Genomic DNA, 13,192 nt, shown 5'->3' on the forward strand with positions numbered 1-13,192 from the left:
GCCGTGGAACGCTCCGTTCACTTGCATGGGTAGTCCGATATCTTGTCAACCCCAGCGTCTTCGGTTGCTAAGCAACGTCAACGTCGGTGGACTATTTCACTGCTGATCAACACTACGAATGCTGGTAACGAATAAATTGTAAAAAGACACACCATGTAAAGTTATTTTCCAAATAAGATTTGAAAAGCTTTGGAAGTTATTTACAACACTATTTACATGGTTTCGGAGTAGTACACTTTGACATTTTAATACAGTTCAGCGAGAAAGGCGACGAAGATTAAGAAGGGGGCGTTCCAGTCTGCGTAAACGGGAACCCCCACCACACGAGAACGCCCATTTGCGTCTGCAGTGGGATGATATTGCCTCTGGCTGGCTAGCTGTCACAGCTGATTAAATCCATTTGTCGATTTGCAACAAATTGATTGAGAACATGCAGGAACAGTCAACAGGTTTACTGTATTTCAAACTAGCGTTATAGGACATAGCCTACATGCCACTTCGGTCATTCACGAGTAGAATACACTGAGGACATCTAGTGGGCTGCTATTGCAACACACACATCCGCAACCCCAGAAAGACTTCGCTGAAATGTTTTCCTCAGAATCTTTATCTGGTATGCATTTTCAAGAAAGCGGGCCTACATTTTCCAAATAAAGAACATTCATGATTGTGGCCTGAATGAGTAATTGTAATAACGATGGGATATACATTTAACCACAACAAGGATTGCATTTTTCAAACACATAAATTAAGTTGAAACGTTCAAAGTAAGTGAAATACAATATATTAAGTGTTGTGCACGTCTTAAGAAGTTGCAATGATTATCAATTGGAGTAAGAGACCAACGGGAATCAAACAAGTGTATATAGATTAATAGCAAATGGAGAACATGCTTAAGATAACCTTGTGATGACAAATGAGGAAGCGAGACATCCACTGCATCAGTCTCTAACGCCCCCTACTGTTCCACTGAATTAAAGTCCCAGCGCTGATGTCATTGGCGGGCTGGCGGTCAGCTGACAAGTACCACATGATGTAGCTGTGTTGCTGAACAAATAAGGTCAATTCACTGATTTCTCACTACTTTTGGTGTAACCCACTCACACGTCTACAATGGCTTGGACCAAGTATCAGCTGTTCCTTGCGGGACTCATGCTCACCACGGGCTCTCTCAACACTCTTTCAGCAAAGTGAGTATCGTTGATCGATAAACAGGGGTTCTCTGGTGTTGTTTGTCCCGTCATGTTTACCGATGTCCTGGCTGCTGAGATGAGTGTGGAGAGCACACTTGACTTATGAAGTATTCACCGGGGCTGCATTCCAACAGGCACCGCAGGAAAATGCCTGATGTGTTTGCCTAACTAGGCTGGCGATCTTTACCTTTTAGACGCTAGCTACAGACTATATGGTTTAGGGTGGATACGATTGGTGAGATGTTAGTTAGTCGTTGTTGAAATGTTAGACGTTAGCTTGTGATATCTCACTAATCAAAGCGATGTTTCCCACCGCTGTTATCCCGATGTTGTTTGTTGGGACGGTGAGGTCTCGTCTTCGAGATAATGAAAATGAATGTCTGAAAACATTAATCAATGAAAATTAAAGATGTGCTACAATGTGATAAGACATCGGAATCCTATCTTGTATAAGCACATGATAGTAAAAGTCTCTCTGTCCCTAGTTTCAATTGATCCAATTGAATGCCTACAGCTACAGACCTATGCCAGCACAGCAAAAAATAAAACGTCTGTCAATGGTTTTTTTTTTCGAATAACTTCGTCACGTCTTCTTTCACTTCTGCTATAACTTAGGTCTGATCTCGCACGACCTGATCAGCAGAACTGGAAGCCGGAAACCGTTTAATGTTGAGTTAGAATATGGGTATAGTATGGCTCACCAAACCTGGAGCACATATGTTTTATTGCGTTCATCTGAAACCAACCAGACTCGAGGTTTACTCAATGGTCACAGTCCTAATGAATACTCCTGTTTTACTCGGGCCATTCAAACTCCCAGACGCTTAATTTAGACTTTAGGCCTATAGGATTTTTTTTACAAGCCCGAGTTCAGTTTAGTACTGCAGCTGAGGTCAAAATATGGGGCATGACAAGGAAGAGCTGTGTCATCATTTAGGATCACTCAGCCTCTTCTCTGGCATAAGGGGGGGACAAAATGCTTACTCCGATTGTTGAACTCTAAAAGTCAATTATTGAGCTACATTGAATTACTCAGTAAATGTAGTAGGCTACCATTCTGAGAAGGGTGGATTTCGGTTTTTTAACATTTGTTTTAATTTGCAGTATATATTATTTTGGCTTAATCATGTAAAATATTCACAATTGCATTGATGGTTGTCTCCTTGCCTCGCAGATGGGCTGACACGTTCAGCGCAGAGGGCTGCCATGGCGATAAGGAACACGAATTCAATCACCCATTTGTACAGGTACAGTTAGCGCCGTAGAAATGATTGGAACAAATGTTTTGTTACGTGGTAATGACAGATTGTTCCTAATTATTTGGTATGAATTGTGATTATTTACTATACCGGAACTCTCGTCACTTTGTCCATAAAAGTAGACTCTGAAGCTTCTGTATCCAACAATGCATTTCAGTCAGAACTAAAAGTCTGTATCTCCAATGAAACTTTAGAATCCATTCATTCAAACTGTCCCTCTCATGTTGTGCCCAGGCTGTGTGCATGTTCCTGGGAGAGTTCAGCTGTCTGCTGGTTTTCCACATCTTGCTGTGCCATGACAAACGCAGACCAGAGCGTTCGTTCAACCCTGGCCAAAGCTTCAACCCCCTGCTCTTCTTTGCGCCGGCCATGTGCGACATGACGGCCACCTCCATCATGTATATCGGTAAGTGCTCTCCGCGACCCCCTCTCACTCTCTCACTGCGTTGAGGGCTGAACTCCCATGGCCAGAGAAGAGGAATGGTGTTGATATCTTTGAGGTTGTTATAACTATGGTTATAATCAGCTGTCAGACTTGGATCCTTCGTAAGTACTGCGATATATCCATGACCCGTTTTTAGTGTATCATTTGCCATGCATTGTGCAGAGGTTAGGTAAAGTGAAAGAGGATGTACGATTGTACACGTACTTCAGAAACAACTTGGCGGTCTCTGAGACTTTGTCATCCATAACCCATTCTACAAATTCTAGGTCTGTTCACTGAGTGAGTGCTGTCTTTCTAAGCTAAAGGGAACGAGACAGATCCTAGCCTCGAACATCGCCCCCCCCCGTGGCCAGTTCTAAAAACACTTTGCTCCACGCCTCCCCCCCCCCCCCCCCTCAGCGCTCAGCATGACGAGTGCCTCCAGCTTCCAGATGCTGCGAGGAGCGGTCATCATCTTCACAGGCCTGCTGTCTGTGGCCTTCCTGGGGCGGCGGCTGAAGCCCAGCCAGTGGGTGGGCATCCTCACCACCATCGTGGGCCTGGTGGTGGTGGGCCTGGCCGACTTCATCAGCAAGGACAAGAAGGAGCACAAACTCAGTGAAATCCTCACCGGTAAGGAAGACAAAGAAAAGGTGGGCTCCAGCATTGCGTCCTGGAGAAGGATTTGACTCGATCGTGATTTCAAAATGGCAGCTTCTGTATCTATTGGTGTGCAATTCAACTAATGGCAGGTAAAGAGTAAGAAATATCTGTTTCATGTTATGGCTTATGTTTGTTTGTGTGCCTCGCAGGTGACCTGTTGATCATAATGGCTCAGGTCATCGTTGCTGTGCAGATGGTCCTGGAAGAGAAGTTTGTGTATAAACACGACGTCCACCCTCTCAAAGCCGTGGGCACTGAAGGTAAAGCAAATCCGTTCCCCTGCACCCAAACACACTGAAACCTTTTTATCTGCTGCTTCTTGATTTCAAAAGAGAAGTAGCGGACAGAACAAAGTTAGAGGAGATTCACACGAGGCTCCCATGCTATAATGCCCTCAAAACCAGCTAGATTCTGTTTGTACAAGAAAATAATGACAATCTGCTAGACCTAATCATTTTCCATCAAAACAATGTGAAACTAGTGCTAGGGGAAGTGTGTGTGTGTGTGTGTGTGTGTGTGTGTGTGTGTGTGTGTGTGTGTGTGTGTGTGTGTGTGTGTGTGTGTGTGTGTGTGTGTGTGTGTGTGTGTGTGTGTGTGTGTGTGTGTGTGTGTGTGTGTGTGTGTGTGTGTGTGTGGAAACGATGAAACATGAATGTATCCATTGCTGCCAACCTTGCCGGTATGCCAGACTCCATGTCACCGGCCTCATCATTGGCTTGTCTTTCTGCCATGTCTATGTGGTGACTCCCCCTGCCCTCCTGTCCAGGCATGTTCGGCTTCGTCGTGCTGACGCTGCTGCTCATCCCCATGTACTTCATCCCGGCGGGCCAGTTCACCGGCAACCCCCGGCAGGTGCTGGAGGACGCCCTGGACGCCTTCTGCCAGATCGGCTTCAAGCCCCTCATCCTGGTTGCGCTGCTGGGCAACACGGTCAGCATCGCCTTCTTCAACTTTGCCGGCATCAGCGTCACCAAGGAGATCAGCGCCACCACGCGCATGGTGCTGGACAGCCTGCGCACGCTGGTCATCTGGGCGGTGAGCCTGGCGCTGGGCTGGGAGACGTTCCACGGCCTGCAGGTGCTGGGCTTCGTGGTGCTGCTGACCGGCACGGCGCTCTACAACGGCCTGCACCGCCCCCTGCTGGCCAGGATCCCGTACTGCGCCGCCTGGGTGCAGGACGACGAGGCAGAGGAGCCGGCGGGCGCCGGAGAGAGGGAGAGGCTACTGTCCGAGGCCAGGGTGCAGGCGGTCGACAGTCCTTGATGATATCCCCTTCACTTTCTCCGATGCACACACGCACACCTCTGTTAAGGGACTGATGAATGACCCTTGATCCCTCTTGGGCTGGCACAGACTGAACGCCAGCGTTTTTTCCGACTGCGTTGTCTTTTATGCACTTGGGTTTTTTTATGTCATAGTTATTATGATGAACGAAATGGGTCTGATTTCAACCGACTCATTTGGTTTGTTTTTGTACGTAAAAAATGCTGCACTACATTTTAGTACGTATTTTTGGGGGCCTGGTTGAGATTGAGCAGGGGATTGTGATGGCCTACATGCGGGTAAGTCAACCACGACATGCATGCATTTAGAAATTACAAGTAATTGTAACTCATTTTTTACCCTGTTATCTTTTTGTATTTCTATTGAAGGGAAATTTCTGGGACCTGTTTGATTAAACTGCTACAGTCACGTAAGCCACTAAAGAAACCACAATTGTGACTTTGTTTGTTGCTTTTTAGAAAGACTTTCTGGACATTACACAGTATTCTCGAAAAACATTTGCTGTATTGTATCTTCGGATTTAAATTAAAACCAAAAGATTAATCCTACTACAATTATGCGTAAAAGCCTTGTATGTCTTGTTTTGATTCCTTATATTTTGAATGCTCATATTTGTCTTTCCTAATGATAACAGAATGTGATCAGCATTCTCTTAGTACCTAAGTAATTCAAATGTAATAATTTCTTATCCTTCTCAGTTGTCTCGTTAAACATTATCTTCTGCAAAATGTTGTGGGGGCAAAAAGGGAATTTAATACTAATTTCAAGGCCTTGTAGTTAATTTTGCCTGTTGGACTTACCTAATTCATATCTATTTTTCCGGATATAGCAAATTAGATCTGTGTATCGAATGATTCCCTCCATCACTTGTCCACATTGACTTCACAGTTCAGCATGCTTGTGAGGTCATGGTGGGTAATATCACACTACCCCCACCTAGTGGTGATGGTGTGATATTGAGATCATGGGAAATGTCCTTCCTATTGCTGTAGAAGAGTTTATAACTAATCCAACCCTGACTATTTGTTGGACATATAGCAGGCCATGATTTACGATGTAATCCATAAATAAAGTATGCTGGATTAATGTGTATGAGTTAATTGACCCAGATTATTCACATTCAATATTCATAAATTCACGTCCAAAACATGTTCTAACTCCGTAAGATTTCGCAGGCTGCTATCTTATGAAACAAATGTACTTTGTTTCATAATATTATATATTATATAATCATATTGCTCGATGTAGAGCGGCATGCACTAAAGCTAGTCAAAAACGAAATTCATATTTCGTAATTTAGCAGATGATTGTATCCAAAGCAACTCGCATGTGACTGTGAAGTACGGCCTTCCGAGTAACCAGTTGAGGCCGTCAGCGGGACTCAAAGGTACAGGCGCTCTGTCGTCGATTATCGCCTGTCTCAGCCTACACCTGTTGGCACTGCCGAGCAGTGTTGGGAAGGATACTTTTAAAATGTATCCAGTTACAGAATGGAATACATGCCCAAAAATTTCGTTTCATCACTCAATCTGAGTATTGTAGGCCTATAGCCTACTGAATACTTGGATTAGCCTACTTCCACATTGAATTGCATTTTTGTATACGACTGCGGCTTCAAATCCTGCTAAACTGCCTATTCTGGTGTGTTCTTCTGTTAAAACTGGCTGAATTTGTTAGGCCCAAGTCTCCCTGAGACATTTTTTAATGTAATTTGCTGTAGTGGAACAAAGACTATAAGGGTGTTCTTGCGAAAGATATTTGCTATTACATCGAGAAAAAAAAATCACATATATATATATATATATATATATATATATGGGGCGGTAGTGGACCGGTCGAACTCCTTCTCCCTCATCCTGGTGCTGAATGTGTTAAATGCATCGGCATTTTTATGTGTGTTTTCCAGCATACGTTTTATGTGGGTGTCTGTCCAAATTCACCGACGGTCCGACAATTTGCTGTCTTGGAGTTACCGCTAATCAAACAATAATTCCCATAATGCGCGAGGCTGAGGGGGTGCCTGTTACGTCCACAGAGGCATATGCTTTGTAGAACTGGATCGGACCGAGGTGCGTTCGCTTTCACATCCCAAACGAACCGTAGCAGGGTTCCGAGACAAGCTGTTCAGGGAGGTCTCGGTCGGCTGATTTGGTTCACATCGAACTGAGGTGGTTGCATTCACACCAACGCAAACCGAACCAAGGGACCAAACTCGTTTAGTGCGCACTAAATGCTGTTGGTGTGAAAGCATGAATCCATTGATTTCAACAATGCAACTGTATTATAAACTGTATTCTAAATACCATCTATTTAATTGTAACTGTAATAGGACATGTATTCCGTTACTCCCCAACACTGCTGCCGAGTAACCCAACATGTTCTCTCTTGGATAGCCTTTAATAGAGGTCAGAGGTTAAGACATAAGACATAATGCGATCCTTTGGGATCCACACGTGCCAATTTAGTCTTCGGGAGAAAGGAGGACACAACATCACGTTTCCGTATGCATCCCAATGCTTTCAACAAGTTACTATCGTGAGCGATGTTGAGCCACTTCTGTGTGAATAGTCAAATTGGAGGATGTGACTCAAAGGTAAAATTACCGGAAACATATCTAATTTTCGATCTAATAATTGATCAATTTCTGTGAATAAATATTGGCTTATTTGCCCATATTTGGCCACGTTCATTAAGGAGTTACAACTTCATAACACAATGGTAAGGAACGGGTTCGACCTCACCTAAATGTAGGCCTACCGCTAGATGGCAGTGTATGAATACTAGTTAAAAGAATGCGCACACAAATCATGCTGTCAACGGTACAAATTGCATTATTGTCGTTAATCCATGCATTTAAAAAATTGTAAATCAAAATGAATTTATATAGCTTCAGGAAATTCGGAGAAAAAATATCTGATGTTTTATTTTAGGGAAAAGGGGTTTGTTGGAAAACAAGATAGATGCTAGGCCTCATGTGAGGAGCTTGGTTTCAGTTGGAGATGCTTACGTTAAAAGAAAGAAGATGACCTCAAACCTTCTCCGAAAATGCTAACAGAAATGAAACCAAAGTTTATAGGACTGGAAATACTTAAGTCTAGTCTACTTTAAAGATAAAGCTTACGAGTGTTCTGCGCCAAATCCTTATATGCCTAATAGAGCACTCCCTCTTTATTGGTTGTTTAAAACCAAATAGCCTTATTTACCCATACGCCGTTCATATCCCTTCCCAATCCCTATACAATAAATAAAGTAATTACATGGGAATAGGTCATTAAATGACATGCCTTTTATAGGCTATCATTATCATTATTATCTTTATTATAATAATTATAAGTTTGGAATTGAAATAGCTGATAAAAATGCAATAAAAAGTATCGGTCAAGTCAGTGGTTTCCATACTTTACACCCCTAAAAAATGTCAAGGTCGACTCGTCTGAGCAGAACCCCGGTCTCTCAGGCGGAGCGAGTATTGCACGTATGGAGCAGGGAGATTATAAAACCAGAGAGTTTTTAAATGAACACAATTTTTACGAAACACGTAATTATTTATGCAAAAGACACACAATTGTGTTCATACTATTGGGAGCTATTTGACATCTCCTCGCGTATCAAACAGCCTCCGTTGGGAATCAGCGCTCTAAGGTGGGCCAATTGGGCTGAACTGTTGGATCAGCGTCCAGGACACTATTTTTTCATCTTGTACAATATATCGCACATTTAAATTCGTTTGTATTTGCTTCGAAAAGACTATGAGAGGAGACTGGTGCACTGACATTTTGAGTAGGTTCGTTACCGCTTTCATATAGGCCTATTTTATGCATGGCTATACAACACAACTAGGCCTACTGTTTAGCAGTTTCCTAACCTTAATAGTTATCCAATGCCGATTTAAATGAACGCGGACTGGTCCAATGGTTTGCCCAAAACATTTTCATCGGATTCAGATGTGAGGGTGTCTGGCGGCCAGACCTTAAAGCGCTTTGCGCCTCCAGACGTCTGATGTTTGGAGTCAATGTCTGATGAACTACACGAACCTGCACATTTTCCATAGCTGCTTGTTAATATGACAATTAATTGGTTTGGCCTACGCATGGTCATAACAAATAGTTCCAACGCGCGTCAGTCTGCTTTATGTCAGTGGCGGAAAGTTGATCTAAACAACTTGTTGGCCCGCGAGCCTGAGGCGAGGCCTTTACTCTGCCGCTGCTCAGTCCAACCGTAGTAGCCGGTCACTCCACAAGGTGGGCCCTTAAAGCCTTGATCATTTAAATCATTTGGTCCAGAGTGTTATTTCATTTCTTTATTCCCGGTATTTGCATGTGGGTTACTGGATTCGGTTCAGATATGTGGCCCGTTCACACAAGGGCCCGTCGTGGCACCGTGCCATGCTGCGGGAGAAAAAACAGTAGGCCCTAATAGTTTGTTATTATGACCTTTTGTCTTTCCATTAGTCTCGCCTTCTATTCAGCGCAAGTGCTCGGGAATGCTTATGTGATTTACCCGTGTGTACACTGCGCCCGGTGACTTGTGGAGGGCCCTAAACCCGCCCCGCAAGAGACGCTTTAATCTACGGGTAGTTCTCATGTAAACAGATGGGTCGCTCATAGGGCAGTGAGTTACCGTCATATCGAAAAGTTTCCATAAATGAACAACTTAGGTTGTTGAACATAGAGGGCAAGGGGAGGTGAGTGCGATTAGTTGATCCCTGTAATGTCTATATAATGTATTTCATATAGTGCGCCTCCTGCTTTCATCCAGAACAAAGAGCAGATCACCAGACCACGAATGGGGATGACGCATATTATCGGGTTCATCTCAGACATTGAGATTAAAAGGCTCCAGGCAATATTGTGTGGGCCTACTTTGGTTTGAGGAAAGAAATTGCCTTTGAAAGTGTGCAGGTCTATACGACTTTACGCATAATGCTGTTTGGATAATCCTACATGAGTTGCTGCGGGAATATAAATATATCTCTTCCTCTAAAGTCCAATAACAACTTGTTTTTCCATATCCCCATAACGTTTAATATATCCGCTTATGTCTATACTGTCACCATAATCATGTTAATCTTACCAAACGATGTAGGCCACATTATTTCATTCCAAGCATGCACTCTCCGGGAGACGTCATCTTAACATTACATGTCTATTGACTCATTTACTACTTCTTGTAATTATTTTTTATGCTACTTGAAATGGAAAATAGTTTGCAGATCCGAACGAGACTCTCCTTCCTTGCCTTTTATCGCACCGGTGCGTAAAGCTATAGGAGCCATCCCTCCTTCGGCATGTAATTGCTAGAGGATCCTGATGTTGTGGTTGCTAAGCTGTAAACAGAAAAAATAAGCGATTCGTCACTGGGGGGAGCTGCTCGGACATGAGTAGACCTATAGTCGAGTACTGTCCGTGCGCATTAGGCTACACTTATCGTGACATAGATGAATTGTCGAGCCATTAATAAGAGAGAAGGGTATAAGTAAGGATGAATTTGAATGGGTCCGAGGTCACATATAGTGCCACATCTTGTTCTTGTATAGACTTCAAACCCTTTCCTCAGAACTCCCTCTCCCTCTCTCTCTCTCTCTCTCTCTCTCTCTCTCTCTCTCTCTCTCTCTCTCTCTCTCTCTCTCTCTCTCTCTCTCTCTCTCTCGCGCTCTCTCTCGCGCTCTCTCTCTCTCCCTCTCCCCCCACCCTCTCTCTCTCTGGAAGTGATGGCAGTGCGCCATACAGAAGGCTGTGTACAATGGCCCAGGTCCCATTAAATCTGCGAAAGTTCCTTCCTGAAGCAAACATTGCCAGAAATAGTCATGTTGGCCTGGGCTCGAGTTTTTACAGTGGAGCAACAATAATTCTTAGTTTAATAATGGATTTTTTTTTTCATAATGTCCGCTTGCTTCTGATTCAGCTACTGGTTTATATGGTAACCTTCTCATTGAGCTACCCACAGCCTGATAAGGACTTCCTGAAAAACACACAGCGAGCAATCAAGTCCCAACAATGGCGCTCGAGCGCTGCTTTGTGTTCTAATCATGTTGTTTATGGGATGTGACCCCATGTCTAATTATACCTTTCGTTTTCACACAAAAAAGGTCCTCATGTTTTGTGAATGTTGTTGGTCTATTAGAAAGTACTGTTTGCATTGTATTGCTAACAGTATTGTTAGCGAATCATAACCTTTATATTTTAACCAATTTTCAAACCTCATTTTTTTGTGTTTTAAGACTTACTGCTCATAAGGAAAACATCTGGGGATGAATGAACAAATAAATAAATAATAAACAAATAAATAATATAAGCCTATTTATAATACTATTGAACAGGGTTATTTTTAAAATAGGCCTACCCTATGTTGTAGGCCTAATATGTTATTCATGCACTTCTAGACTTTAGCCTTGCTAAAGATGCCCATCGGTTTGAGAGATAAAGATATTTTGGTGAACCTTGAGGAGCCTAACGACAGAGAGACACATGTTTGTGTCATCACAGGTTTTTCTTTAAATATAAAAAAATATAAATTTGAATTTACATTATTATTATTATCAACACCATTATTCATTTGTAGTTGGCTACTGTTAAATGGCTACTCTAAAATAAAGACAATGTTAAACCTTTTTACTCGTACAAATAGCCTTTTTCTTTTGAATGGTGCACTTTTCCACCTCGCTCGGATTGTCCAAACTATGGGAACGAATGTGGCAGGGCGTCTGTTTGTGTGCGAAGCTTCGCTGCGTTAAATCTTCCCACTAGAACCTCATCAGCACCTGAAATAACTCGGGCGAAATAACTCAGGCGTGCTGGCCCGCTGTGTCTCCTGCATCCTCTTCCCTGGATTGTTTTGACTGCATATGATCGAGAGAATAACCCGTTGTATCCCATTTCTAATTTTAACCCGGAAAAGTGTCACTCGAAAACACCATGATAGGAGTCAGGGTCAGGGTCATAGAGGCTTCCGGCAATATGAATCAAGACTAATGAATGCCTGCGTCTGAAGCCATTGTTTGAGCATGTTGAATGTAAACCAGAAGCATGCAATTCAAGCGCTCAGGGATTTATGACAATAAAGACGCGCACGCACGCACGCATCCTATGCGCACAATGGCGCACTCTGTGTGCGTGTGCAACTGCGCTTGGTGTCACGCCGAGTACTTTACTGAGTTTAACCTCTGGCAGAATCGTTGAAGCATTGTAGTTAAACTATAGAGGATGTCAATAATATGCTAAAGAAGACAGAAGGTCAAGGAATAGATACATGTTTAATCGGTTTCCATCAAGCAGCATATCAATTATTATTGTTGTTGTTGTTGTTGTCTTGAATAAATTCATCATTATATTGACATGACAGCATGATGTCAGCAGCCAATATATTCCCATAATACTGTGTGTATTTAAACGCTTACTGACTTATCTAAGAGGTAACGGGTACATCTTGAGGGCCCCTCGGATGAAGTATGGCCCCTGCAGTAAATTTTGTTGGGCTGATTGGTTGTGGAAGGGAATAGGTTTCCTCTGTTTATTATGAGCATGGCGGCGGATTTGCGTCACGGTGCAACTTGCAAGTCGAGATAAAGTTGCACAAATAGCAAAAAAAGGAAGTTCTAACACTCATTATAAAGTTTCCCCCCTTCAACTCCGGAAGAAATAAGGATTTCTGCTGTATCCTAGAATACTAAAACATTTTCTATTTTAAGTACAAATCTACCAGGCATATCCGCTCATTTAACACGAGTCACAGCCCATCAAAAACAGGATGACATGAACATAATATAAACTCTAGGTCGAGGTATATCCGATGATTGGACGGGATGTTTTCAACGCTTTGAACATTAATACATAACACAATTTTTAAAAACACATTAAAAACCAAGTTTTTTATTCTTTTCAACATTTAACTCTGTATTGTTTCGTGAACGTGTTGGCCTATTGTTAAATACAAAAGACAATCGCGTGCGCGCGAGCGCGCACGAACACACACACACACACACACACACACACACACACACACACACACACACACACACACACACTACACACTTGAATTCTGGGACATACGTGATTGTATTTAGTGATAGTAAAAAGTTGTTAAAATACATGTAGGCCACACACTAATTAAATTGATTATAAAATGAGTATGCTTCTCTATACCGCTTCTATACTATTAATAATAATAATGATCGTAATAATCATATTAATATTTGGGCTAATAACACAACAACAATTATCATCATCATTATAATATACAGTGGGTCAACGTGCTTGTGTGCGTGTTTCTGTGCCTGCGTGCTCGTGGGGGGGGGGGCGTGGCGTATTGTTGCGGATGGATGTCAGGCAGGCTACGGTGGGGGCTGCCCGCTCCTCGCTTATAGAGCCAGA

General features: G+C 42.8%; 1 protein-coding gene across 1 annotated transcript; it reads left to right on the forward strand.

The window, feature by feature from the left end:
- The first annotated feature begins 996 nt into the window (after nt 1–996).
- Nucleotides 997–5,941, forward strand: slc35f6 (solute carrier family 35 member F6). The gene is made up of 6 exons (XM_056580982.1): nt 997–1,190; nt 2,368–2,440; nt 2,687–2,858; nt 3,297–3,509; nt 3,689–3,799; nt 4,306–5,941. Exons 1-6 carry the CDS (start codon nt 1,114–1,116, stop codon nt 4,800–4,802), a joined length of 1,143 nt encoding a protein of 380 aa, XP_056436957.1. The 5' UTR covers nt 997–1,113; the 3' UTR covers nt 4,803–5,941.
- Nucleotides 5,942–13,192: the final 7,251 nt, after the last annotated feature.

The sequence above is a fragment of the Gadus chalcogrammus genome, chromosome 21 (genome assembly GCF_026213295.1).
Source record: "Gadus chalcogrammus isolate NIFS_2021 chromosome 21, NIFS_Gcha_1.0, whole genome shotgun sequence".
Classification (NCBI taxonomy): Eukaryota; Metazoa; Chordata; class Actinopteri; order Gadiformes; family Gadidae; genus Gadus; species Gadus chalcogrammus.